A 27,138-nucleotide genomic window follows, 5' to 3' on the forward strand; every position below is an offset into this window, starting at 1 on the left:
TAAAATTTCTCGTTTTTCCCAGCCCCACGAGCCACACTTTCTCCGCTTCTCTGCTTGCTTCAGTCTGCTCAAGTGGACTGTCGCGTGCTCTCGCTCCATTTTAATCGGACAATTTGTGTTGATTAAAAGTTTACTGTTAATTTCTTGATGATAAGCTATTATCCGAAGGTTCCTAATTGATGCGTACAGCGATAAGTAGTATTGTTGAGTCACACATCATAAAAACCAAGGTGGTACTACGACTTGTTAGAAGGTAACTTAACTTCAAAAAATAATGACGATTCCAGATTTTTAATTTATTTATGTAATTCAGTAATTGTAATTTGATGACATTTGACAAATCTGCTACTCGGTGAATATAATTAAATTAACCCTTTCATTAATTGTTACAGGTGGTTTCACTAACTTCATTTGAAACTTTAAAAGTTATAATGGATCGAATAAACGAGAAGGATGAAGAATTAGAAGAAGTTGACCAATCAACTTCTAAACCTTCGTCGCCCAACGGGAACAACACAATTGACGTGCCCCACGACGATTATATCTCTGAACACGAAGTGATTGAAGATGCTGTGCGAAAGTTTCTCGCCCCTCTGAAAAAATCAATTCTTGAAGCCAATGCAAAATTGGGTAAGCCGTTGGCCATGAGGTCACGTGGGGACGTACCGGTCTCTTTACTCCAGTCATTGTGCCATTTCATCTGGGACATCAATCTCATCTACACAAATCCTGCCTATTTGAACCGACTCTACTTCCAACTCTCTCTGACTTTCAAAATGACGGCGGGACAATCCGACCTGAATGATCTATATGATTACAAACCGGCCGAACTTGTCGCGAACAAGGTGTCACAACTCTTCATTTTGTTGGTCCTCCCAAATCCACCTCTATTTTTGGAAGAACTTAGAAACTTTGCCGCAATTTTGGAGGATGTCCGCATAGCTCGGGATGTTTTGGCCAAAAGTGCGTACACTTTTCTATTTGGCGTTTTCCGCCAGTTGTACGTCGTCCTGGCCGACGTGGATGAAGAATACCAAGACATCGTTAATGTGGCACCCCACCATGACTATACTATGATGACCACACATTTCGACGACTTGGTAACCAATTGCCAGTTCACAGTACATGGATTGAGCTGCATTTTCATTAAATTGTTTAAATTCAAGCCGCTGGAGAAAATTAGGAGGATGCAACGGGTGAAATTTTTTTTTCTATCTCTTACTTTGGGTAACTTATTTACTTGTGCCCGATATAATTAATCGTACTCTTTGCAGGTGGTCCAATTTGAGAACAGCTCTGCCGAGTGGTGCCTCGCTCTCGCGGAGATTATGCGGCTTCGTCGCCGTGAGGCCAGTGCTCGAAATAAATGGCCGAATGCGGAAGAAATTACAAACCTGCAGAAAGCAGTGTCCATCTCGCCAGATAATCTATTTGCCCGTCTCGCCGTGTTGGATACGATTATTGGGAGTGTGCGTGACTCCAGCGGCCGATTTACTTGTGGAGACATACATCTGGATAATTTGGACGATTCGATGAAATATTTGATTGATCATAGTTGGTAAGTATACCTTAAACGTTATCAATATTGGACATTGTAATGTTTCCATTTTCTTAGGAAACTAACTACGGATTTTCCCGACAATGTCACCATCCTTTCAACCATTTCGGATTATTTTGCACGCTACGTCCCACACTTGTTCTTCGATGCAGAGCGTTCCCTTAATCTTTTGCAATCTGCAAATGCGCTGAATCCGTCAAATCCAAAGACTGCCCATCGGTTAGCCCTGTTCTGAAATAAGTTCTTCAAGTTTTAAATATTTAAACTTGTTCATTTCCTCACAAATTAATAGTTTTGGAATCTTGTACCGAATGTCTTTCGGAAACTTAGACGATTCGCTGATCTGGCTGTCAAGAGCGATTCAACTCGACCCCACCAACTTCAAAGCGACGATCGAATATTATAAAACTCTTCTCGGTAAAATCAACGAATATCCCGATGTGGCTATCATGATGGAGACGACACTTGAAGATACTTCCATCTCAGATGGTTGGAATGACTATGAAATGATGGATTTTCTCTTCTTGCTTGGAATTGCTCACTTCATGAAAGGAGACAAGGAAGAGACGCTGGAAGTCTGGGAAAAATGTGCAGGCTTTGGCGAGACTGTATTTTCTTTAGAGGTAAATTGATTGCAAATACATTGTTAGCCTGGAATCTTGATTGAATGTTTTTTTAAAATATTTTTTAGGATGTTTTGACCGCGATGGAACATTTCCAATGGCCAAAGAAATTGGTGGACGTTGACAAAATAAAACTTTGGATTCAAGCAGAGCAAACTACCCTTAAGAAAGAGTTGCAGACTGAAAATCCTCCCGAAAATCTCGAGAAACGAAAAGTTTTCATTGACCGATTGTTTGAGCTGATGTTGGGCTATCAAGCGCCAAAACGGCCCGCGCCCAAACTGTTTTTCGAGAGAAAATTTCCAGCAAATTTGCATGGATTGTTTTCGTTTGATCCATGAAACAGCCAAAGCAGTCTCAAAATGTTTCTTTGTCATACCTTCATGATTTCATCGAGTATGAAGTCGATAAATCAACAAAAAATTGCACAAACGACAAATATTTCAATTCTACATTTCCTACTATTATTATATTGATTAATACTTATTAATTAACAGTTTAAAACAATTGTAACTCTTTCGGAGAGTAAATTGTTACTTAATTTAGGGTTTAATGTTTAGTGTAATAATGGCTTTCGTATTTTTGTAAACTTTCAAAACCAACAAAATATGCTGTTTATAAAGGTTACTCTCTTTTATGTAACATACATTTTTGCATCACATAAATCCCATTATTGTTACTAACATTGATGGTTTAGTGACAAACTTGCCTGATAACAAATAATTGTGGTTAAAAATAAAACTGCAGGTGAAAAAATAATCCTGTTTAGGTGTTTCACAGCCTTAATTATTGTTGGTAAGGGACATGTATAATTATGCAGTTAGTAAATCTACGCTCTTGAAATTTCCGTAATTTTTACTATCTTCAGTGGAGTCGAAATTTCCACAATATGAAAAACATTCAGACGACGCTATAGGGCGATTTCAAGATCGGCTCCAGAAATATTAACTCAACACAAGAGATAGGAAAAATTAGGGAAATCTTAAAAACGTAGATTTGCTAACTGCCTATAACATTTTATGGGTAATCAATCACAAATATGCATTATTTCTTAATTTAAACAAACTTTTGGTCTATTTCACAAACTTGTAAAGTACAGCAAAACAAGAATGAACACACGCATTCCTTGTTGTACAACATGACGGAGTAATTTGTATACCAATATTTTTTATTGCTACATACACACATAGATAGTTTTGGTTGAGTTCTTATTGAGCAAAAATATGACACACCCTCTTCCCCTCCATGTCGAAAGGAATAAACAAATATTTATGGAATGGAGTGGAGCCCATGCACACGCAGCCCCATTAGTATTCTCGACTGGATACCGCAAGATGTGAAACAACATCTCGCTCTCTCTCTCTTCTTAACATTAGCGAAGGCAAAAAGGCTACGAAATGGTTGATCTCGATACAAGATGTGGGATTTGGTGCAGAGAAAGTCGAGCATACAGATACCGACTGACTGACGATGGAGGAGAAAGTGGTCTCTTCCCGTTCTGGTCAAGTCTTGTCGTGTCTGTTTGACGGATCAAATATTTATTTATATTTGTTTGTGGTTTGGTTTGGTTTATGTATTTTGCTTTGGTAAAAGTCTGTCTGCTTCTTGCTTAGTGTGTGCGACGTGTGGTGTGAGTGAACAAGTAGGAAGGAAGTGGAGAAGGTAACAACGATGTGAAACCAGAGTCACACACGGAATGCTAAAATATTCTGATGTCTGGATTACATTTTGAAAGCAAAAGTACAAAGAGACAGAGAACGAAGGAGATGATGAATGATGGGGGACCAAAGAGGATGAAGTGTTGTTGGGACAGAAAAAAATGTAGATAAATAGAAATTTAGAAAGAAATTTTGCAAAATTTTCAGAATTTTACTTTCACTACAGAATTTTAGTCTAATTTTAGCGTATTCTCAATACGGACTTGAATACTAATTCGCACACTAGATTACTTTTACAACAAAGTCTGATTGAAAAGGATCGAAATTAAAAACAAAATTTTCCAAAATTTTGCAATTGTTTTTACCACACAGAATTATAGTCTAATTTTAGCCCGTTCTCAATACCGACCTGCATGCTAATTCAGCCACTACATTACTTTTACAGCAAACTACACATCCCCGTCTGATTGAAAAGGTCAAGCCAAAAGCTAATTTGAACTTGGACCGCATCCCTTCATCCGTCCATTTAAAGTGAGCAAAGTTAAGTGAAAGGTCTCTAGCGGGCGAGGCGGAGAGAATGGATGGATGAATAGAATGGAAGCTGCTCAAGCAAACGAGTAGATCATTCCCGATCCCATGCACCCAGTTGATTTTAATTACCCAAAGGATCTGAACATAATTGCTGCCATAATCATTTCATCCAATCAGCCACCCCTCCTACAATTTTCCTCCTCCAACTAACTACCCATCCACCCACACACAACTTTCTCTTTCCGGCACACGCGGTTTAATATTCACACACGTGTGGTTAATATGGCCCATCAGGAGAAAGTAGAGGGAAATTTTATGTCGTCGTTTTCTTCTATACCATTCTTTTTCTTCCGGCTGAGCTTTTTCTCCACCACGAAAACAATAAACTTTCCACGTGCAGAAGAAAGCAAGCAGCCAGCCAGCCAGCCAGACAAGGTTTCTTTTTCTTCCTTCTTGGTCGTCGGAATGGGAAACAATTAATGAGTAATGATACGGAGAAAGTGGGGGATAAAATGGGCATTAAACTCTGTTTTTGTCGGTTTTGTGGTTATATAGTGGAGAAAACAGATGCAGTCCTGTGAGTAATAGTATATGGAATGGGATGGATTCTGTTTTTGTCCTGACTGGTGCAGTTAAGCATTTCCGGTTAAAGTGTGTCGGTCGGTAAGAGAAAGTCAAAAGGAGACGTAGTATCGCGTATAATAAATTGTATTCCTCTCTTCCGGAAGTATAGGCGACATTTCGCGTCATAAAATAGAGGACAGGAAGTCCAGCCAGGCTGCTACTCGACCCTGATGCCTGCTTGATCTCATCATTCTTCATGCGTCCCACATTTTATTCAAGTGGGGATGAAATGTGTGTAAAACTTCAATCAAAAATCAACCATGGGCAGGATTCACTAATTTATTATTTTAGTTTACACACTCGACTACGCTTAACCGGGCTGCAGAGGAGAAAGTAGAGTTGATGACACACGGTGAAATGGGAGGGATGGGTTTGTGGGCTACAAGAGGAAACGAATTTTAAGACTTTTCTCCCAGTTTGGGTTGGAGTCTCGTGTTGATAACATCGCCTGGATTGGAGCTCTTTCTTTCTCAAATGGTGCTGCTCACACTATTTTTAGGACTTTGGAATATCTCAACTTTCTCTTTGTGAAGTAATGGACAAGTGGTGACGAGTTTTAGTCAAGTTTAAATTAAACAGTAATTATATTTAATTGCAATTAAAGTAGTAGCACTTCCTATTAAAATTGGACAATTCATCAAAAATATGTTTTATTTTTAAAACACAATTTTTAAAAAAACATTTACAACAACATTTAAAAAATTATTCTTTATAAAGTTGTGACATTTTCTGTGTGCAAAAATATTCTGCTGCAAAAAAACTGGGTCAAATAACAGGTAAGAATTTCCGCAATTAAGAAATCTTAACAGGTAAAAATTGAGTAATTTGTTCGCAAAAGAAATACCTTAATCTTGTCATTACTTACTTATAACTTCCAAAACCCCATCCAAATGTTTCACCTTAATCCTTACTCGAACTAGTTTAACTCCTCTTCGTTTTGTGTTAAGTCCTAGCTTAACACTGCCGCGATCTTTTGTCTAAAAAAAGTTGACTCGAGTCAGAAACAAACTTTCCCTTTATTTGTACTGTATCAAAAAACGAGACAGAAGGAAAGAATTTAGTACGAGTCAGGCCAACTCACGAGGGAACGTTTTTAGCTGTCAAGCATCGAATTGGTCTCAGAGTGTGTCGAATTTAATACGATTTAAAGCTGCAAATTTAGTTTTAGAAAAGCTTCCAACTAAAAAATGTGGGAAAAATAAGACCATTTTTTAAGCATTGTCAGCAATTTTACAGTTTTCTCAACAAAATTTATTTTAACTCAAGTTTGTAATTAAACGCCGGATATTTCTGAAAAACAATACACTGAAATCATTTTATTAAGATATGTGCTACCCTCGTAATTTTCCATAAATAAATACTTGCTTCAACTATAAATAAGTCAATATTATAAATTTCATGCTTGCAATAATCCGGTGCCTGACACCCAAAAACATTCCCTCATCCTTCAGGAAACTAGGGTTTTTCGAGGAATGACGGATTATTGTTGCTCCGTTGACTGTTGATTGTGAACAAGTTATACCCGAAAAAAGGGGAAAGAATGAGAAAGTGTTGGTTGGTGGCAAAACTAACTTGCGAGGAAACCCAGCAACAAAACCTTGTCTCGATTAGAAGATTGGGTGAAAAAAAGAAAATCCGTCAGTTTTTCCTTCTTGATTCAGAATCCAATCTAATCCAAGCCAATCCACCATTCATCCCTGGGGGTGGAAAGTAATACTTCAACAATTCGGACAAATTAACAACACCAAAGCTAGCAACCAAACAACTACTTTCCCCTCTTTTTTTCTAGTACTGCATGGCGGCGGTTACGTCGAGAGATCGCTGTCGGTCAGAGTATGTATGTTAAGAAAGTGGAAAACTTTCACTCTGCAAAGAATGTTATGAACTGGACTGAACTGAAGACGGAGATGAAACGTGTGTTGGATAGATAGATGGATGGATGGAATGGGAGAAAGTAAGCATTTCGCTGGTGGCATCGTATCTCGTGGTGGATTGGTTTTTTGGCTCACAGAGGGAAAAGAAAGTTACTTTCTCGTCCGGAAGTAAGTGAGTGAGAGTTGGACACGGAATACCAAAACAGGCAAAGTTAGAATACAGAGAAAATTAACGTCCGAATGGTGAAAATGAATGCTTACTGATTTGTAAAGGATGAAGAAAATCTCCTAAATTAGGGTGCATAAGATCATTTGCAATTTAATTGCAATTTAGACACACAATAATCATTTGGTACCGATAAGATATACAAATTTTTAATCAGAATTGCACGATACAAAATTTCCACTTTTTATAAACTTTCTCTATACACTTTTGCCAGACAGTATTTGTTACTTTCTCGAGCATTCTTCTGTTTTTGAAGTATTGGTTGCTTTATTTAGAGCTTTCTTTCCTTTAAACTCAGATCCAATCTATACGCTCAATTACACTTGCTTACCAATTCCCCTTGAGAAGAAAGTACCATCAGAAGGATAGATTTTACTCTTCATGAAAATTAACTGCATTCAGAAATCAAACGGCTCAATTAATTCATGTCTTTCTCCTGCTTACGTAATTCGATTAGTGTAATTGAACAAGAAAATGAATGCATAAGTCTAGGAAAAAATGAGAAATTATGATTTATGGTGGGTTCTGCTGCTCGTGGGGAACGGGTGAAAGTGACAGGACAGCAAGAAAGGTTTTAACGAATGGAAGAAATTAATAAGTTTAAGTGGAGTAGAATTATAAAAGCGATGAGAACGAGGTGGCAATGAAGGTCTCCTAATCTTTACTTATGTTCCTTTGACACATTAAAATCTGATAGATTTACATAAGCATTTCCTTCAAGTGTTTAGCCAGAAAAGTTACTTTACTCGAAATGATTGGGTTATGTAAGCACGTTTAAAAAGAGAAAAGTGATGACGTGCCGGTATAGAATTCAGATTTTAGGTAATGATTAGATTATCTAGATTTGGCATGGGATTTGTTGATTATGTAATATGAATTCACCCTTTAACTTTACTGCCACTTTTAGCAATTTAATTTATTTCTGTATATAAGAGTTGAACGATGAGTGATCACCATTTTAATTAAAATTGGTCTTCAAAGGGTTGGAGTGAAAGGAGTCACTTATTTAGTCAAACATTTCTTACTCATTGCTTCTCGAAATGTTCGAAAAATCGTGATTTTATAAATTAAATAGGTCAAGTTTTATTTACATAATTAGACACTTGTGCCCTGTGCAAAAATCAGGGATGGCCTTCCAAAAATTAGCAAGGTTCGACAAATGCCTGTTTATTTACTCCGTCACAAAGTGAAAGCAACAAAGACGACCTTTTTCGTCTGGTGAAAGTATGTCAATTGTATAGCTGCTCACCTGCCTGACAATTGGTCGACTATTTACATGCCACTTGTTCACTCACTCACTCACTCACTCACGCACTTTACTTTCTTTTCGAGTGGATGGATGGATCCAGTCGGTGAAGTGAAGTGACTCGAGGTCTGTGTGCCCTTTCACTTTGGAAATAATCGCGAAAATTCGAGACAAGTTGAACCGGGGCATTCCGCACCTTTGAATTATTTTGTCGCTCATTCTCCAGTTTCAGGACTCAGGTGAGGACGGAATAACAACCAACGTAAATAAATATATAGGCATCCGCTCTGCTAAGGATCCACATTTTTCCTCGTGGTGAAATTCCCAACGGATTTGGAACGCTGGGAGAGAGAGAGAGCAACCAAGCGGTGGTCTAACTTTTGGCCTGATTTTCTACACTTTTCCTAAATTTCCTCGTCTTTTGTTTGCTGTGCCGTTCGTATTTATTTTTTGTATTTATACGATTACACCTATTGTCCGGTGGACGTTGTCACGTCAGTTGGTGTACTTTTACCTTGAAAAAAAGGGAAACTCGGCCTGTTTATTTACTTTTAGCTGGTTGGTTAGGATTTGGGACATTTTGACGACTTTTCCAGGAAATCCGGCTGGGAAAGGAAGGTGGCGAGGGAGAATGGATGGCTAAATTTGGTGAAAGTTGAGGCAAAGAGTGACCAACTGTATACCTATGCGCTACTTCCTTCCGGTTGGGCTATTGTTGTGTTTTTTACTGGTGAAAGTTGTCCCACGGGAAAAGAAAGCAGTTGATAATAGGACATGATTTAAGGCGTTGCTCGATTTCCAGGAAGAATTTTTCTCAGCAGAACAATAGAATTTATACGAAAATTAAAAATTGTTCCTCTTAAATATCCCATATTCTGCATTATTCTTCAGTTAGCTTGATGATGATGAAACCCAAATAAAATCGCCTCCAGCCAAGTTTTGTTAGTTCGTCTATTTCATTTCTATCCTCACTTCTCTCCATTTTGTGCTGATTTTGTAACGAACAAAAAGGGAAATCCACACCCTGCCAGAACCAATGAAACTTTCATTACTGACATATTCCACCTACATAGGTACATAACTACATTATTACCCAACTTCACTCCTCACTCACAGGTTTCTCACCTCGTCCATACATGCATACGTAACTCATCATATTGTTCTGTCTGTCTGAGGTGGACGAGGAATAAGTTAAATTTGGACACATTTCGATTCGGTTGAATTCTAGATTATATTTGACTCCACTTTCTACCGAATTTCTCCCCATATTGCGTCACTGGTTTGATTTCGAGGTGGTGGAGAAAGCCAGCGTGGAGTTATGTGGTATTCGAATAAATCCAGCCAAACTAAACCACCCGACCAAACCAGAACCTAAACCACCACGGCAACTGGAATATCTAGTCAGTCAGTCGGTGAAAGTTACAAGTCGCACCACTAAAATTTTCAATGTTTGTACTGATGCGGTGGTAGAATTAGGTGGTTCTATTTCAAGGATGAGATTTCCACTGGCTGGCTGCGGCTGCCCCGTCGTCGTCGATCCTTTATTTGTTTCATTGTTTTGTACTATTCAATGTGTCCAATATGCACACAGTTGAAGAGTCACATTGTTGCTGGCTATACTCAATTTAATTACTTTTACCCCTTTCAATTTCATGGTATCCTTTATTAAATCTGATTCGATTGTGTGGGTGAGATGTGGCATGAAATTGCGGAGTGAAAGTAAATATCGGGAAATTAATGGGAAATTATATACTTTTAAATTTTGTTGATTTTAAAAATTTTCCACCATATTGAATATTATTTTGCTTGTTTAGTGATTCGTGAACGAACATCGAGACAATGGAGAATCGGGCAATATTAAATATTTGAATTTCACGGTGAAAGTAGAACAACAAACAAAACACGAAATTTGAGGAGGCCATGTAGCAAATAAACAAACAAACAGTTGGACGGATAGGTTGAAAGTAGCCTCGAGCAAAAGATACATACATAAAGTTAGTTTATGTGGCTTTGATTTTGAAATAATACATATTCTGTATCATGAATTGAATTTTATTACTAATGTACTAGAAATACACCTATTTGTGAAGCATTCACGGGCAAACTAATCCCATCCAATTGTCCGCCTCAAAGAATTCATTACTTATTTAAGTTTGTAATTCGATGGGTGTGGTTTGCCCAGGCACGACCTGATTGTACAAGTTGTTTCTTCTTCTTGATGGGATGGGAATTTGCAAAATTTGGTGTGCGAATTCCATCCTTGCTTCAGATGTATCATCATTTGTTACTTGAAGGAATTCCGTGTGTGTGTTCTTTCGTTTCTCTCTTTTTTCTGCAAGATTCTGTGATTCCTTCTTGCTCAACTTCTCAAGGCGGAGAAAGTTTGACTAGTGAGTCGTGTCGTGTCCTAGGGTAATGTTTGGGTGGTGGGTGGGCTGGTGAAAGTTTTGTGATGTAATCTGTGTCTGCTGGGGTCACATTTTGTCTCGAGTACTGACTCAGCGTATATACTTTCCAGAGAGAAAGAGAAACTATTGAGAGAAAGTTACTTCACTTTTGCTCAGAGAAAAATGTGTTGAGGCGGTTACACACCCAGAGATTATTTTTTTTGGGAAACTTCATTCAAAATTTGATCGAGCCTTGTTCCCAGAGGAGAGTAATTTGTTCCAATTTTACATTTATAAATTGATCTTTATTTACTGCGCATTAAATTAATTGGGAAAAAGTTGCGTCATACGAGACCAAAAGAGAAAGTGGTGGTGGTTTCTCGTTTAAGTCAGGATTTTCAAGAATTTTTGTACTTGTTGTGCCTTGAATGAAAGGAATGTGGTGAAAGCTCATTGAAAGGAGGAGACATGCAGCCTCGTCACTTTCCTTTTTCGGCGAGTCATTCATTTGTCTGTGGTTGCGCCACCACTTGTCGTCAGACTGGATGACGGGTTTGGGAGATGACATGATCATAAAAGTCGTCTGAAGATGAGATTCTTGAAGATTTTTTTTCTTCTTCATGGGGATAAAAATTGGACCAAAAGAAGAAGAAAGAAAAAGTCAAGCCACATCTGCTTGATACGGTTGGTGTCGTGTGTAGGATCGATCTTTGAGAGTGGGACATCTCTCTGTCATTTTCTTTCGGGGTGATGTCGCTGAAAGATGGCAAGTCCAGCTAGGGTGATACCCGGGTAGTAGACGGGGCCAGAGCAGCCGTTCATACACATATTTATGAAATATGTTGCTGGACACAGGCCGGCAATGCCTTTTGTGGTTTGACATTGGTTGGTTGGTCATGCGTCTGTGACTTTGGTTGATTTGTTGATTGTTCTGAGGAGGAAAATATGTCAAAATTGGCTGCTGCCAGTTCGTGTCTGTCTGCTTGTGGCAGTGGGATGGAAAAAAGAGAAATATTTACAGATGTGGTTTTTATCTATAAAGTTTGAAATGATGAATTTTTGACAGATGACATGACTTGATAGAAACCTTGGTAAATTGGGAACAATCAAAAAATAAATGGACCAGAGAAAGTTCAATATTTAATTCTACTTTCTTTCAAAATGTTAAACATTTTGCGACTTCACTGCACAAAATTCCTAAAATGTGTAAAAAAAACTTTAAAAAATCCCCCCTAAAGAAACTACCATCCATAATATTTAGCAAGAATGAAAAAACTACACGTCAAACTCCCGCTTTCCATGATCCTCCCTATCCCCTAAAAACATTAAAATAATAGATAAAAGTCATTTCCTTAACGAGTGAAAGTCATCATCTTCTCAACGCTTGACACAATCCTGTATCCGCACGATGATAAAGTGTCAAGTGGGAGAGAAAGTCAGAAATAAATGTTGCATGTGTGTGTCCCTCAAAGGAAAAAGTGGCATCACATTTCTATTCCGCTATTTCTCCCTTGCTCATCCTTCCCCACACTTTCTTCGTCTCTAGTAATATTAAAATCTGCACTGTGGACGAGAAAATAACTAAAGTAAGCAAAATGAAGTGAGCTCTGTAAAAAAAGAAGGAAATGAAAAGAAATATAATCCAACAATGAATAAGCTATACACCCAAAAATTCATAAGTCATCCCATCTCTCACGCCATAAATAAATAGGTTTATTCTCTTCCTTTATGTACTTTTTTCCCCATTCTTTGTTCTCTTTGCCCTTTATTCTTCTCGTCGTCGTCTCCAATTCTTTATCTGAGTGATGATCCTCTCGGATAGTGTTGATGATGACGATGATGATGATGATGATCTCAAAGCCGGGGTGGTGGTGGTGGCACTTTCACTCACTTTATTGTTCCTTGTTGTTTGATAGAAAGTAAGGCATGGATGGACGCAGTGTGTGACGAGATGAATTTACACATTTTATATACTTTTATACTTTTCCTGTTTCCGCAGCTGCATTTTTTAATCAAAATGTATTCTTTGTCTTGACTTTTCTCGAGGAGAAAGTTGACTTGTTCTTTTTTTCGTGAAAGATTGAGACAAGTGAATGGATGGACGGATGCATTCCCCGTGACGGATGGACGGACAGAGGAGAGAGAGATAGGGAAATTTCTGTATCGAGTCGCTTCTCTGTTAAATTTCTACTTTCCCTTTTTCGGAAATCTGGGCACAGAAAAATCTTCGTACGTACATACATTTTACTGCTGCACAATGTTTCGCAATGGGAGGCAAAAGTGGAATAGTGTGGAATTTGAATGTTTAGTTTGGTCTTGTAAAGATGGTTTTGTGAGATGGGTTGCTTTCCTTGGGTTGACTGACTTCACATCATCCTGTCCAAAATACCAGGGCTGAAAAGTTGAACAACAAAATAAAGCCGACGTGCAGAAAGGAAAGTAAAAGTTGGTATAAATAAATGATAAGTAGACGAAAAACGTACTTTCTCCCACTTTACTGCCAAGCTAGGACGCCGCGAAACAACAACAGATCAATTTTACTAGAGAAGTGAAAGCATAAGTTGAACTGAACGAGGAGAAGAAGGGAGAAAGTTACACAATCTTAAATTTTCTTGCTCACATCTATATCGGATCCCTTTCCTAATAAATTGAGGAATTAAGGAATAAAGATAAATGTTTTGTATTTTCAGGAAGTACGAGAGAAAGCTGATTCCCTGTGTATATGAAGCGAAAAGTCATTTTCGGAGAAAGTCAGCATATTTCTTCTTCTCTATCTGTTTCCATTTATGTTTAAAATAAAGAGTAATTCTTGAAGTGGGACAGGATACAAAATTGAGTGTTCTCCTTCCTCCTCCTCCTCCTACACTTTTTGGTGTGGAAAGAACACAACCAACGAAGATCTCTTCTTCGTCTAAGTTTCCCATAAAAATAACAATAAGGCGGCCAGCCACACATTACATTACATAAATCGGAACAAGAAGAAGAAGAAGAAAGAAAATCCACTCAACCAAAGAACACATCGCATCGCCTTCTCCCTCCCCGATTTCAAATACATTGACGACTTTCTCCATTTGAACTCTGAGTGACCATTTTGTATGTAAATCGGGAATTTGAGAAGAATTCGAATGGGATCATTCCACAGAAAATGAAGGAATTGGAATAATCCTTTCGCTCTCGCTTTTCTTACGAACTGGGGAGAAAGTGGAAGAAGATAAAATAAAGTCATTTCTATCTTTATCCTTCTTCCTCCTCCTGCGATACGTTCCGGTCTGACTTGTTGTAAAGAGACATCACATTCAAACTGCGGGAGAGAGAAAGTTGTAAAGTGAAGAAAGCCATAGTGGGCTAGTCTACAGCGCTATTTCGGTGTCATCTTCTTAATCCGTTTGCACGTCTCGTTATACGGAACTAAAATCCGAGATATCTCGACCCAAGTGCGTATGGGTATAGTGAGAAAAGTTGGATGAACACGATATGCTTACATATCAGCGAAAGTGTACGACTTGATGAGAATTTTTGGCTCTGGGACAAAATTTTTCGCGATTTATGTAATACTTCTGTACTCGTGGAAATTATTGGATCGTACTTGGAACAAAATTATGTTATGTGCTTCGTCTAAAGACGCGTTTACTTTCACTTTATGATGTGACGTTGTGAAAGCGTAGGATTGAAGCAGGGTCAAGGCACGTGACGTACGTAATTTGTGTTAATCGTCATGTTCGCAATAATCTTGCGTCGTTCTGGTGCGTAAGGATTCTAAATCTTACGCGTGAGGGGGAAGAAAAACATAAAAATAGAAAAGTAGTGAAAGTGTAGACACATTTAGAGACGATTTTTAACTATTTCTCCTTTATCGGACTACATACATAATACTGCAGCAATAAAATGGACGACTTAACCGGTAGGAATTTGTATTGTAAAAATTACACAAATTCGACCCCCTCAAGTAGTCGGGTCCCCCATAAGAAAAGAAACTGTCGGCATACTAAAAATTCACCCGGCAAACTGCACTCTGCCAATAATAACGTGAGAGAGGAAAGCAGCCCCACTGCGACACAAACTGAGACACGACTTTCGATTCAAGCAACGAACGGATTAAATTTAAAGGGGAACTTTCACCGGAAGAATTTTAATCTGAACATGTCAAGGTGTGATCATCCAAACCGGAAAAGTTACCGGGACGACGACTACCCATTCTTCCTTTGTAAAATGGACGTGTACCATCCGCCGAGTAATGAAAGAGACATTTTTTACGTCCGGACAAGAAAGAGAAAGGACTCGTTGTGGATTCAACTCTCGATTTTGATCCTCTTCTTCCTTCTACCATGTCCAGGTAAAAAAAGTCTAATTTATTTTTGGGGTAATTGCTAAATTTAAATTGGTCGCGGAGGTTGTTGCGGAGTATTTGAAATTTTGGGATTAAAGTGAGTCAAAAATGTATTAAAAGTACTTGGAATTTGTGCATGCTTGTGGGAACTAATAAAACGCAGGCAAAAGTTAACGGATACAAATTTGTTGTAAATTATTGTTAGATGTGACTAAATAATTGCTGGATTTATAAATTTGCCAGCATTGTTGGATCAGTTTGGGTTTTTAATACAGGTTTTTTTTGTTGCGTAAATGGGCATGTTTTTTGTATTTTATAATTTTGGTTACAAAATTTAGAAATCACGAAATTTAGGATTAGCAACTGTCCTATATATGTTCTAGTGAATTTTCTGAGCAATGCCTCATTTTTTAGTAAGATAAAACTTATAGCAAATTTACTCCATAATTTTATCAAAATTAAACCCGGGATGCAAAAAGTTTTTGCCTCTGTGTAACAATATTCTAACTGAACTGCATTTTGTTTCATTAAAAAAACGTTAGCTCATTAACCACTGATGCTACAACGGTCATTCTGGTCTCAAAATGTGGCACATTAAATTATAAAGGTCTAAATGCACGTAACTGAGGTTGTACAAATGAAATGGAGTTGGAGAGAGAAAGCCTCTGGACTCGTATGGTACCTCAATATCAGTACTAATTTTTCCATTTTGAATATTTTCTAATTCGGCATTTTTGTTTCACAAAATATGAAATTTTTGGATTAAATCGCAATAGAAGGACTTTTAAAGAATAGCCCAATTTTTCACAGATTTTTAAAATTCTTGCACCATTACATTCACCGATGAATATAACTCTTTCTCATATCCAATTTCAAACTCTTTTGACATTTTGATTTCGATTTTTTCAAAAGATATTAAAAAAATAATTCTAATGGTGGGTAAATATCAAAGTTTATTCATCGATAATTCTAATATCTACGTGTTCAATTTGATGATTGAGATTTAAAATTCATGCTTTGCATAACATTAACTCTCTATTCGAGCTATCAAAACTGTCCAAAATTTATAAATGAATGAATATAGAGTCAGCAAAAATATAGTCAAATTCAACCAGTCTAAATATTTATTCAATTCGAAAAAATATTAATAAGTGTAAAATTATATTTGTACAACAAATGCGACATTTTATGAACGAACATGAAAGTACTACTCCTTATACTGCATAATTAGACCCGTTCTTTGAAATTTAAAAATTCTCACTCAAAAATCAGTAACGCTGCAACTTTCAATTCATTTCTCCCTTTGATAGAAGAATTGGATTGAATTTCTTGTTGTGGTGGGTGCGGTTCTGTTCTCTTCCCCTCCAAACTTTTACTCATCATCGCCATCCATTGTCGTTATCGTGATGGTGAGAGACACAGGAATTTCAAGACTTTAATTTGGTGGATTTTTTGGCATTTGAACGCACACATTTTCGGCTGGCTGGTTAGTCGTATCCCGTATGTAGTAAAAGCTTCTTTCATGGGGTTCAACTTGTGAAGGAGTAGGCACAAAAAACTCAATAGTAAACTGAAATGAAAAAGAGAAAGAATTTCAGACCAGTTTTGGACGATTTTGTTCGTGGACGATTGGACACTCGCTGAAGCTGCTTGCTTCAGCTTTAGCTTTTGCAGCTTCCATCCATTCTATTTTCAGTACAGCTTTGCTTTCTCTCCATTTTATTGCGAGTAAAGTTAGATGTGTGGCTGGCTGGCAAATTGCCCGGCAAGCTTGTTGTCTCTTCGACTCTGACTTCCTGCATGGCAGGCATGACAGTTTGGATTGAGCTTTCTCCAGTCGTCCCCTCTTACACAACGTTGTCTCTCTCTTTCTCTCCCATCAAATGTGTTATCAACATGCACCACCAAGTTGGGAAGAGGATGAAAAAGGGCTCCTTTTTGGCATCAAAGGGTGTGCTAAATTGAGAAAAAATTTCAAATGTGCATTGTATTTTACAGGATTTTAGGCAAATCATGGGTAACTGCGATAAAATTATTGTTGAAGCCACTAAACCTATGTGTAATTAGATTTGATGAAAATATTAAAATAAAATTTTGGCTTATGAGTTTGACACGTATTTCAAAAATTTATATTTTTGATTGTCCTGGACAAATCAATCGCTTTCAAATTTTAAATTGCCAAATAATATCTGCTACAATTTGTTAACTTATTTAAACATTGAGTAATTTTTTCTCTTTTTGACCCTGATGCATCCACATTTCTCCCATCGGATAGATGCACACTCCCGTCGACTTCGCTCCACTTTGATTTGGCCAGACCATTCTTTTTTTGACGGAATAAAATTTAGTTTAAACTTGGCAGCGAGCAACACACCACTCACTCCATTCGCTGCACATTTCTGGAATCCCTCCTCGTATCAAAGTGTCCACACTATGCAGTACCACCCAACCCAGGCCAGATTGTAGATTGGCGGAGCAGGGAGAAAGTAACACGTTCCTTGATACGTTGGCCTCTGGAAAAGAGAAAGTAAAGTGGTGACGACGAAGGAATTGAAGTAGGAGAGATTTCCTTGACTCTGATCATATTGTTCTTCTTCGCCTTTCTCTCCTTGGGTCCGGATTTGTCACGTTTGTTCCCTTTCTTTGACTTTCTGGCTGGGTCTTCAAATGGCACAGAGTATAGTCGTCTCAGGGCTGATGGGACTTTCCCAAACTTGTGAACAAAGGGGATCAATTCTGGTCAGACGCTACTCCGTCCTATCCAAAAGGAGGAGTATATTCTTCTATTTTCGTACGGGCAACTTTCCCTTCTCAGTTTTCACCCTGCTCAATTCGAGAATGAATGAGATTCTAATGCTTGCTTGGACTCTGCCAATGACTTTCACTCCAGATCTGCTCCGCGACTAATACTCGAATGATGAGAACAAATAGGTTCAACCCAAAACAGGAAGAAGGGAAGGGAGAAAGTTTGTGAAATGAGATATTCTGAAGAATGATTTGGTGGAAACCATGTGCCATATTTTTGAGTGGATTAGTTATAAACTAAAATTTTGCGGAGAAGGAAGCAGGGAAAAAGTATAATTAGAATTGGCACCAGCTAACTGAACTTATTTCGGGTCAAAGTTCCCAATCAAATAATTGATTATGAAAAAGTTTACAGATAGGAGAAAACAAAAGGGAAACTGGCTAAATTTCAGAAACTTTGTAATTTTTTGTGAAATTTCAGGTAATTTGTCTGATAAAGAAAAAATATATGTATATTCGAAAGCTTGCAAAATAATAAAATGTTCTCAATCAACACCGTTCCAAACAACAAAAATAAATTTCAGAAATTTTTGAGAATAAGGCTAACGATAAGAAAAACTCATACATGAAATACTTACAAATCTAGGCTAAACTTATCTAGGTTATCCACATTCCTCCCACTTTTTCCGCCTCCAGACAGGAAAATAAATACACGCGTACGTAATGGCGGGGAAGTCGGAATTATTTCTACATTGGGCCACGATTAGCCTGGGAGGACCGAAATGACCCTTCGCCCCATTTATTGTACTGCAATACAAAAATGTCCTCGTACTCGTTGCCGTCCTCGTCGTCGTCATACTGTGTGTTTTCCTCGTAGAAAAGAAAAGGCCACCCATTAAAGAAAGTGTAGTCATTCATTTACCCAGAAGAAAAGGGAGGAAGGAAGTTGATTGTAATCATCACTTTGTGTGCAGGGAAAAAGAGAGGATGGATCCGTTGAGGGGAATAAAAGCGAAGGAAAACAGAATCCAATCCAATCCTGTTTACACTGCGCAAAAGAGGGAAAGTTTTTAAGGAAAAAACAAGAACAAAAGTATATTATCAGCAGGAAAGTTTCGATTGTGACGACACTTTCTATGGGGTAAAGTGGAACAAAATAATTAATTCGAGGCATTGATTTTGACGGAGAATGAGGCAGAGTTTGGAAGGGATATCTCGGTCCAAAATCGTCACAGGAGACAACTTTCTCCATAACAAATTTCATACTTTCACCCCATGGAGAAAGTTGTACAATTGTTCGGAGATATTTTATGAATCGTCCCCTCCCCTCCTGCAGAGACACTTGACAACATTTTGACTTGGTCAATGTTATCCTGCTCTTTTTTTGACCCAACTAATCACCGAATAAAAGAGTACGGAACAATCGTCCTTTTTGCAAACAAGTATCAGCCGAACCATGTTTGATTGCTTTCTCTCTCTCAAGTGGAGTAAGTGTCATGCTGCTCGGATGGCAGGCAGTCCTCCAGTACGGATCAGACAATGGGATGAGGGCAAAATAAGCAATAAATGGCCTCCACACAGATGTAATGGCGGACAATAAAAATAAAATCAATGTGACAACCCACTAATCACCTCCAGATAAAGACTTGTTACTCGACGGGATATGTAGCTACAGACGACGAGTACTTTCTCCCAGAGAGAGAAAGAAAGGCAGAAATCCATGCTTTTTTACGCGATACTTTCTCCGTTTTCGGGAAAAATAGAAAATAAATAAATTGAAGAAAGTTTGTCGTCCTCCAAAAATATGGGGGAAACAAATTATTTAAATTTTACTCGTGTCATGATAAAAAGTTTACCATGTAAATATATTAAAGGTGGAAAAAGTTGTATTAAATTGTTGCACATTTCTCTCTAACTGACTCACTGACTGACACAATAAGCAGGAAAGAAGAAGAATGTGAAGCCATTTCGTTACTTTCACAACATTTATCACAGAACAAAATAAGTAGAAAGTAGGAGACGAGCAGTCCAGCAGCAGCAGAGAAGCTTAGAGATTGAGTCCAGGAAGAGAGATCTTTATTCCCTCCACCACGGAGTAAATTGGGGTTTAAGTATTTTAAAGATGATGATATTATTTTATATGGAAAAAGTAGTAAAGAACTCGGGAGAAAGCAAAGTTAGCCTCGATCCTATATTTGAGCAGAAGACGAGGGAAATGTCATTTTCATCAAGATTTATTACACTCCAAACCACACGAACTAAACGGAGGGAAGGCTTCGTTCGTATACAAGTAAATAGCTTCAAAATGGGACGGGACGAGATTGAAATTCGTAAAAGGTCCAATTCTCTGACATGCTTGAAAGACAAGACAATTCCGCAGCCTTGATTTTGGTTTAGTTTACCATCTTGAATACGAAATTGGATCATTATAAAGTTCTGTATGGGACTAAATGCTATTTTGAGAGGGAAAAATGTATTAAATTGTTTGAATATTTCTTCTTTAAAAGAAGGACATCATTTATCTCATAGGTTGGTCAAAGATAAATTTTATCGGATAAAATTTAAATGGAAATTTGTCCAAGATTTTTCTCTGACAAAAATTTAAAATTCTACAACTTTCCTTCATGAAACACGTTCCTGTTGTGTGTCATGTTGATCATTCTCATCATTCTCATCATCATCATCATAATTCAAATCATGCCTCCACGTGTAGCCATTTTCATTGCCGACTAACGACATCCTCCCTTCCGTCGCAGGTATATCATTACCGTTTTGTTCTACTTTCTCTCCCTTGCAACACTAACCTGGATTGGATCGGATCTCCTAACCGGAAGGAATTGGAGTGGACGATTTTTTCTAATTTTTCACAATTTACATATTCAGATTTAACCTAGGTACTCGTGAGGAACAAATTTATAGGGTGCATACAGAAAGCAAGGACGAATCCATCTTATTTATTGCTTTCTTCCGATTATGTATATTCTTTCACTTTCACTTATCCACGTCCTCCAACAAGTTCCCGATCTGATTTATGATTATGAATAGATTGGCCATTATTATAACTTTGTTATATCCGTGCCGTTATTCCGGGGAGAAAGTAAGTAAGTAAAAGTGGATGATACCCCGATTTTTGACTAAAGACCCGCACGAGGGATGAGTTATACCCCAATTTCTTCTTTCAGCTGGGATACGGCTTCGAATTGGTGACGCGTATTAAAGCACCATTTTTATGAAATATTGCCCTCGCCGCGATTTATATTCTATCCCGCCACACATGTTTAGCTATGCGTGGAGTAATATATTATGGAAAATTTGTTGTAATAAGGGCACCCAGCTAGGGATAGGTTGCCGATAATCTGGGCCACTTTCTCTTCCCAAGAAAGATATGAATTTATTCATACATTTTGAACCCGGGTTAAATTTGATGCCCGGATTGGGGATTCTTCCAAATTCTTGACTGGAAACAAATCCTAATTATGTATGTGGGAAATTGGAGCAGGAAAGACAATGGGGAGAACGATAAATAATGAGGGGACGTGGAAAATGAGATGACCATAAATTATTTATGTGGTTTCGTCATAAGGATAAAATGTCATCTCAACCTTTTTGAAGGAGGTTTGTCATCATTAGTGACCAAAACGTGTTGGATGTCAACAACATGTCCGGCTCATTAGGGAAATTAGATGGTTCCCGAGTGACCTCAAATTTGGTTAGGATCATATTCAGAATATGGTAAAGTTCTTTTCAAACATAAAATTTGGATGGTTGTAATTTGCAAAATGTAAATTATTTAATTTTCAAACAAGGTCCATAAAAATAAAAATCTCAATTTTGACCGGAAAATTAAATCTGGTAGGAATACTACTCAAATATGACAAAGTTCTGTTCAACCATAAAATTTGTACGGCCTGAAATTTTCGAAATGAAAAATCTAATATTTAAAATTATCTAATTCTCAAAATAGGCACATCCAAAAAAAATCATAAAAATCTCAATTTTGCCCGAAAAATCTAACCCTAACATTTTGTACGTTTAAACCACATAATTTCCATACTTTTAGATAATCATGAACAAAATCTTGGTTACACGTGCACCTTCCAATTTCGGATAACGGTATAACTAGCATCCACAATTAATGAGTTGACCCAGCCCTGACATTGCCCAAGTTGAACAAACCCAACAATAAAGTCATATCGGGTTTCGGAGTGACTTATTACACAAGCCCCACAAAGATACGCTGCTCCTTGTGGGACTTTGCAGTTCAGGTTGCCTACCGTGTGGGCTGCTTGCTTACGTATGAATGTGTAGCAGAAGTCCTTGTGCAGGGTATTCCGACCTGGGTTTTAATGGGTTGGGTTTTATTGGGTTTTAATGGGTTTTAATGGGTTGTAAATGAATAAAACCCACTGGGTTTTACCATGTTAAGTGGGTTTTATTTGGGTTTTAATGGGTTTTATTGGGTTTTAATTGAGTTTCACCTTAAAACTACATTCTAGAAGTTAAATACATCTCCTATACGTTAGAAGGCGTTATCTCAATTCATTCTAAAGTACTCTATTTCATTACTATTCTAGTGTATGAAAATTCGGAACAAATCAACAATTGACTCCATCCTTTAGCATCACAGATTTCAAGTGTTATAAAACAAAAATAATTTCCGAATAGATACAAATTCCGAATTATTTTTGTTAAGTTATTACTTAAAACTAATAAAACCCAATAAAACCCATTTAAACCCAATAAAACCCAATAAAACCCATTAAAACCCAAATAAAACCCAATTAACATGGTAAAACCCATTAAAACCCATGGGTTTTATAATTTTTGATTAAAACCCTGGGTTTTTCCGAACCCTGTCCTTGTGTAATTTATGTAATTTAATAATGTCATTACACACAAAATGAAAGGGGAGAGATACTTTCTCCCCAAAATCCGCAGGGGAGTTTGCAACACGATGAAAGCCGCGTACGAGCCAACTTTCTCTTTCATCTTTCACCCACACGCCGTCCTCGTTTCGTGGGTTTGTGTAAGTTTAATTTCATGGAAGAGAAGAATACAGGAGCGATGGTGTGTTTCATTATTATGCTAATTTTATAGTATGGATTTGTTTCTGGGAAAAATTATGTAATCATGTTTTCATTAAGAAATTGGCCAAATTTTACTTACGTAACACGTGTTTTCTGATGGATCAAAGAAACTCGGGGTGTGAAAACAGCAGGGGCTCTTTTATTTTCTAAATGTGGCATAATTTGATAGAGGACAGAGTAGACCTCGAGAGAGATGGACGGCTGACTTATCGACTCGCCTGGAGATGACGACAATCATGACGATGACGAGGACGAAAACGGGGAGGAGACCTCTTACTTATTACGTCTCATTAGTTGGGTAACCGTACAGCTAAGAAGGACGCGATGACAGATGGGCTTGTCATTGAAGAGAAAGTGGAGAGGAGGAGGAGAGAGAAAGTGGTTTCCTTAGTAGAGAGCATTTTACCTTTATAAATATTGCTTACGAGGCTGTTTTGGGGAATCGGGTCGTCATTACTTAATCAGTGTCCTTGTAAAAGACTTTTATCAGGAAGGGAGCCTTCTTTTGTTCTTACGTTGCGTAAGAATTGGATTTCTTTATTGACTAAACTCTACAAACAAAATTATTTTAAGGTCTAGTATAATCATTCCGTGGGGGGTAGGTAAGCATAAAAATATGGCCCATTTCGCTGTCCGAGCAAGTCAAGAGCGGGGCTTCAACGAATTAAAAAAGTCTCAAATTCCACAAAAAAACTTTGACCTAACGGGAAGGGAACGGTTATAGACTTATTGTTTCTGGTCCACTGTAGGTCATTGCTAGGCGTTATCTACAATTTCTTTGTAATTTATACATTGCTAATTTTTCTGATTAGGTATCTTGATTCAACAAAATATATTTTGGGATGTCTAAATTTTAAATTGCTTTCAATATTCAGTACTTCTATTCAGTATTCATATGCACACTATGTCTTTATTGCAATTTAATTTAACGAATAGTTTTTGCAATTTATGATGATTTTGACATCGCGTAATGTAACTATATGCTCCGATAAATTAGTGGACTGGACTGGACACATTACCTGACTTTCTTGTAAAAATTCAAAATAAATTACTTTACACACAAATTAAAGATGCCAAGATCTTGTGACCCCAAAACGGCATAAACAGAAATTAGCAAAATCGATTGTGGACATTGATATTTTATGATCTAGCTCAAACTAGCCATCACAATTCAGTCATTATATTCAGGCTGAATAATTCCTTATATAAGAGCAAAGTGTACAGATGGCCTGTTAAATTATGTAAAGTGAACATTCTGGCGCATGTATTGTGTATTTACATGTTTATGTATGTAGGTGATTACGTGATTTGAGAGTGTTGACGAGGCAATCCTAATTAGTGGCGTTGAGTCAGGATACACAAAAATACCAGAAAAACTTTGACCTTTTTATACAGTTATGTATTCCAATATTTAAATTTAGCTGAAATTGACCCCAGGGTGCGCAAATTATCCGTGTATGACTTTTAAAATGATTTGGTTATGTACAACTAAAAGCCCAATACAAATTTGTTGTACCCATTTCCCACAAAAACAATATCTATCATACCCAATTTTCCCTCATAAACGTGATTGAAACATCACCCACAATTTAATATCCGATTCATTTCTGAATTGATTAGAGAGAGAAGAGCAGCAGCAGTCGCAGCATGAAACCTATTACTTAAATATAAGCGAAATGAGCACAATACTTTGTACAGCGAATCTGTAAAATGAAACCAACAGGAAATTGAGCTTGTTCTGCTCGGTGTGATGATTTGACTCAGACCAGCCGTGTTCCAGTCGCTGGTCTGGCCATAGTTTGTGCCAGGAAGCGAAAGTAAATAAGGAGGAAATGACATCTTCAACGGGATCTATCTGGTCTGGTTATGGAGAGAAAGGAGAAAATTTTACGCCTCGGTGTCGTTCATTATTTGGTGAAAGCAGAGGAGAGCAGAATACGGGCATTGTAAGGAACGGAAGGAGACAACTTTGCCACCACGACGAATTCTCGGCCAGCCAAGTTAGCTGGTAAAAGTCGATGCAAGTCGTCGTGATTCCATGTTTGTGACAGGTTTTGGTTTCCTCAGCCAAGAAAAAGAATGAAAGAAAGTCAGAGTGAAGTGAAACTAATGGGAGAGTGAGTGGACGGTATCATAAGTTAGACTTTCTATTTTCTCCGTAGCGTCTAGTCGACTTCTCCAAAATCAGGAGAGAGAGAAAAGTAACCTACTTTCACTCTCGGGTCAAAAACTTGCACCAGACCAGCCGTAGCCGTAGCCTGTTATTAATTAACTCTGTCTGTCCTCTCTTGACCCACCCTACCCAAAAAAATAAGGGTAACTTTCTCTGACCTTTGTTCAATTTCTTTGTAAGGATTTTTTTTTATCGGGAGAATTTTGTGCAGTGGGGTGAAAACGTGAGGTGCAGTTATGTACAAGGTGTTACATGGAGTGGTCGCAAAATCATTGATGTCAAGTAATCACAAAATATTAAAACGGTATAAAATACGAATTCACAGATTTTAAACGCGTTATTGGATACAACAGGCCTATTTTTTATTTAATTGTTAGAAATTTACATAAACAATTGAATCCATGTAAGGTATGAATTCTGTAACAACAAAATAAAATGGATTCTAAAAAGGATTGGTCATTTTGATATCTAATTTAATATATTCTGATATATTCGACTGGCTGCGAATCCGTGGCTGAATTTTTTGACATAAGTTTTTCCACTTTATTGTGATTTTGTTGAATTTATAATACATTACGTTTTGTATATAAATATAATAGAGTGTCAATTGAGTTTTGGTTCCTTCGCCTAACAGACAGAAATCAACTATTTTCGACTTTGGCCTCGAATATTTTAACAAATTCCAACCATCGTTCGTATAAACTGCGTCAAGAAACCTTGATTTACTTGCTCTACATAATTCCTAAATTTCAACAAAATTTTAGTCTTACACTTCAAACTATCACATTGTTAGTAGCGCTGAAAGCAATCCCGACTTTGATTCTGTAGTCAAATCGTGAATCCTGAAAGTACATAACTTTAGATGAAGAGGTTAACTGAAGTGGCTGACTGAGCAAAGATTTACTTACGAAAAGGTGGAAAAACGGTGTGTTTTCATCCAAACTGTAATGACCAACTCGATCCGCGTAGATTTAATATAACGATCTTGACTTTTTCCTTAGAACACGCGCTTGACTTTTTCGTTTGCGCCAAATAATGCAAAAAAAAAACGGAGAGAAAAGCTAGGACAAGGCTAGATTTTAGTGTTTCTCAGAAAATTACATCTGTAACGGAACATATTTATTCCTCCCCTTTTTCCTTTCAAACGCTCTCTTCTTTAGTGAACCACTTGACTTTCACTTTGTTTGACTCGACCATATATAATTTTATTCTGTCATAGTGCAGACTTGCACTTGAAACACAGGAGCAAACAGAAAGCGGGGTGCATCTCAAATCGAGAAAGTTGCGGAGAAAGTCGGCAGATAAAGTAAAACTTGTGGTTGCTGGACTGGTGGACTTTCCACCCACTCCACAATATATTATCGAATTTCCAAGAAAACGAAGGCTTTTACTACAATTTACGCATTTGCTACTATCACTTTTGTCCGAGATAGATACAATAAAACGACAAAATTATCGTGTCAGCCTCCCCGAATTATATTAGTTTCATTATTTATAATTTATCCTTGGTTGTTTCCGTTCCGTCTTGATTTTCCTGATTGGGGGAGAAAATAAAGGGCAATCGAGCATGAGGGAGAGAGGCTCAAGTAAAATTTAGTGAATACATTTTATGCTCCAACGCCTTAACAGAAGAGAACAATAATAACAAGGAAAGCTTTTCTACTTATTTCCTCCCCGTTTAATGCCTAGCTTTCCCTCGTGCTGGAGGAATTTACATGTTTCAACAAACTCGACTTGTGTGTGCTGCGATGCGAGTTAAACATTCAATTTAACTAGTTGGTGAGAAATCACTGTGTTTTCTTTCCGGGTGAAGAGTCATGTTAAATTTGGCTCCGTGGAGGGAAAGTGGAGTAAAAAAGGGAAGAAAGCGATATAAATTTCTCCAGAGGAATGTACCGACATGCACACATATCCCCCTCGGGTCGAGGCGATGGAGTAAATCATTTCCAGGAAAAAAAAGAGAAAGCAAAAGAGAGAAAGGAGAAGGTGAGTGAAGAATGAATGAATGAATGAATTTATTTACGTGAACTGAATTCAATTTAAAATTTGGCAAATGGTTTATGTAGTCCGATTAGGGGA

General features: G+C 37.6%; 2 protein-coding genes across 4 annotated transcripts in view; both read left to right on the top strand.

Moving 5' to 3' along the window:
* The first annotated feature begins 86 nt into the window (after window positions 1–86).
* LOC110852968 lies at window positions 87–2,940 on the top strand. Of its 2 annotated transcripts, XM_022101157.2 has the most exons (7): window positions 87–253; window positions 393–1,100; window positions 1,167–1,196; window positions 1,275–1,558; window positions 1,616–1,777; window positions 1,851–2,181; window positions 2,250–2,940. In XM_022101157.2, exons 2-7 carry the CDS (start codon window positions 432–434, stop codon window positions 2,520–2,522), a joined length of 1,749 nt encoding a protein of 582 aa, XP_021956849.1. In that variant the 5' UTR covers window positions 87–253; window positions 393–431; the 3' UTR covers window positions 2,523–2,940. The 2 variants fall into 2 exon arrangements, with proteins under 2 accessions (XP_021956849.1, XP_021956847.1); XM_022101155.2 differs by having other exon boundaries at window positions 393–1,196.
* A 2,487-nt stretch (window positions 2,941–5,427) lies between these two features.
* LOC110853104 overlaps window positions 5,428–27,138 on the top strand; it is a 49,918-nt gene continuing 28,207 nt past the window's right edge. For both annotated transcript variants that reach the window (XM_035854542.1, XM_035854543.1), the window contains exons 1-2: window positions 5,428–5,770; window positions 13,418–15,060. In XM_035854542.1, the coding sequence (XP_035710435.1) occupies window positions 14,613–15,060 (448 nt within the window). In that variant the 5' untranslated portion in view covers window positions 5,428–5,770; window positions 13,418–14,612. The remainder of the gene's footprint in view (window positions 5,771–13,417; window positions 15,061–27,138) is intronic.

Source organism: Folsomia candida, unplaced genomic scaffold (genome assembly GCF_002217175.1).
Source record: "Folsomia candida strain VU population unplaced genomic scaffold, ASM221717v1 Fcan01_Sc008, whole genome shotgun sequence".
NCBI classification, from domain to species: Eukaryota; Metazoa; Arthropoda; class Collembola; order Entomobryomorpha; family Isotomidae; genus Folsomia; species Folsomia candida.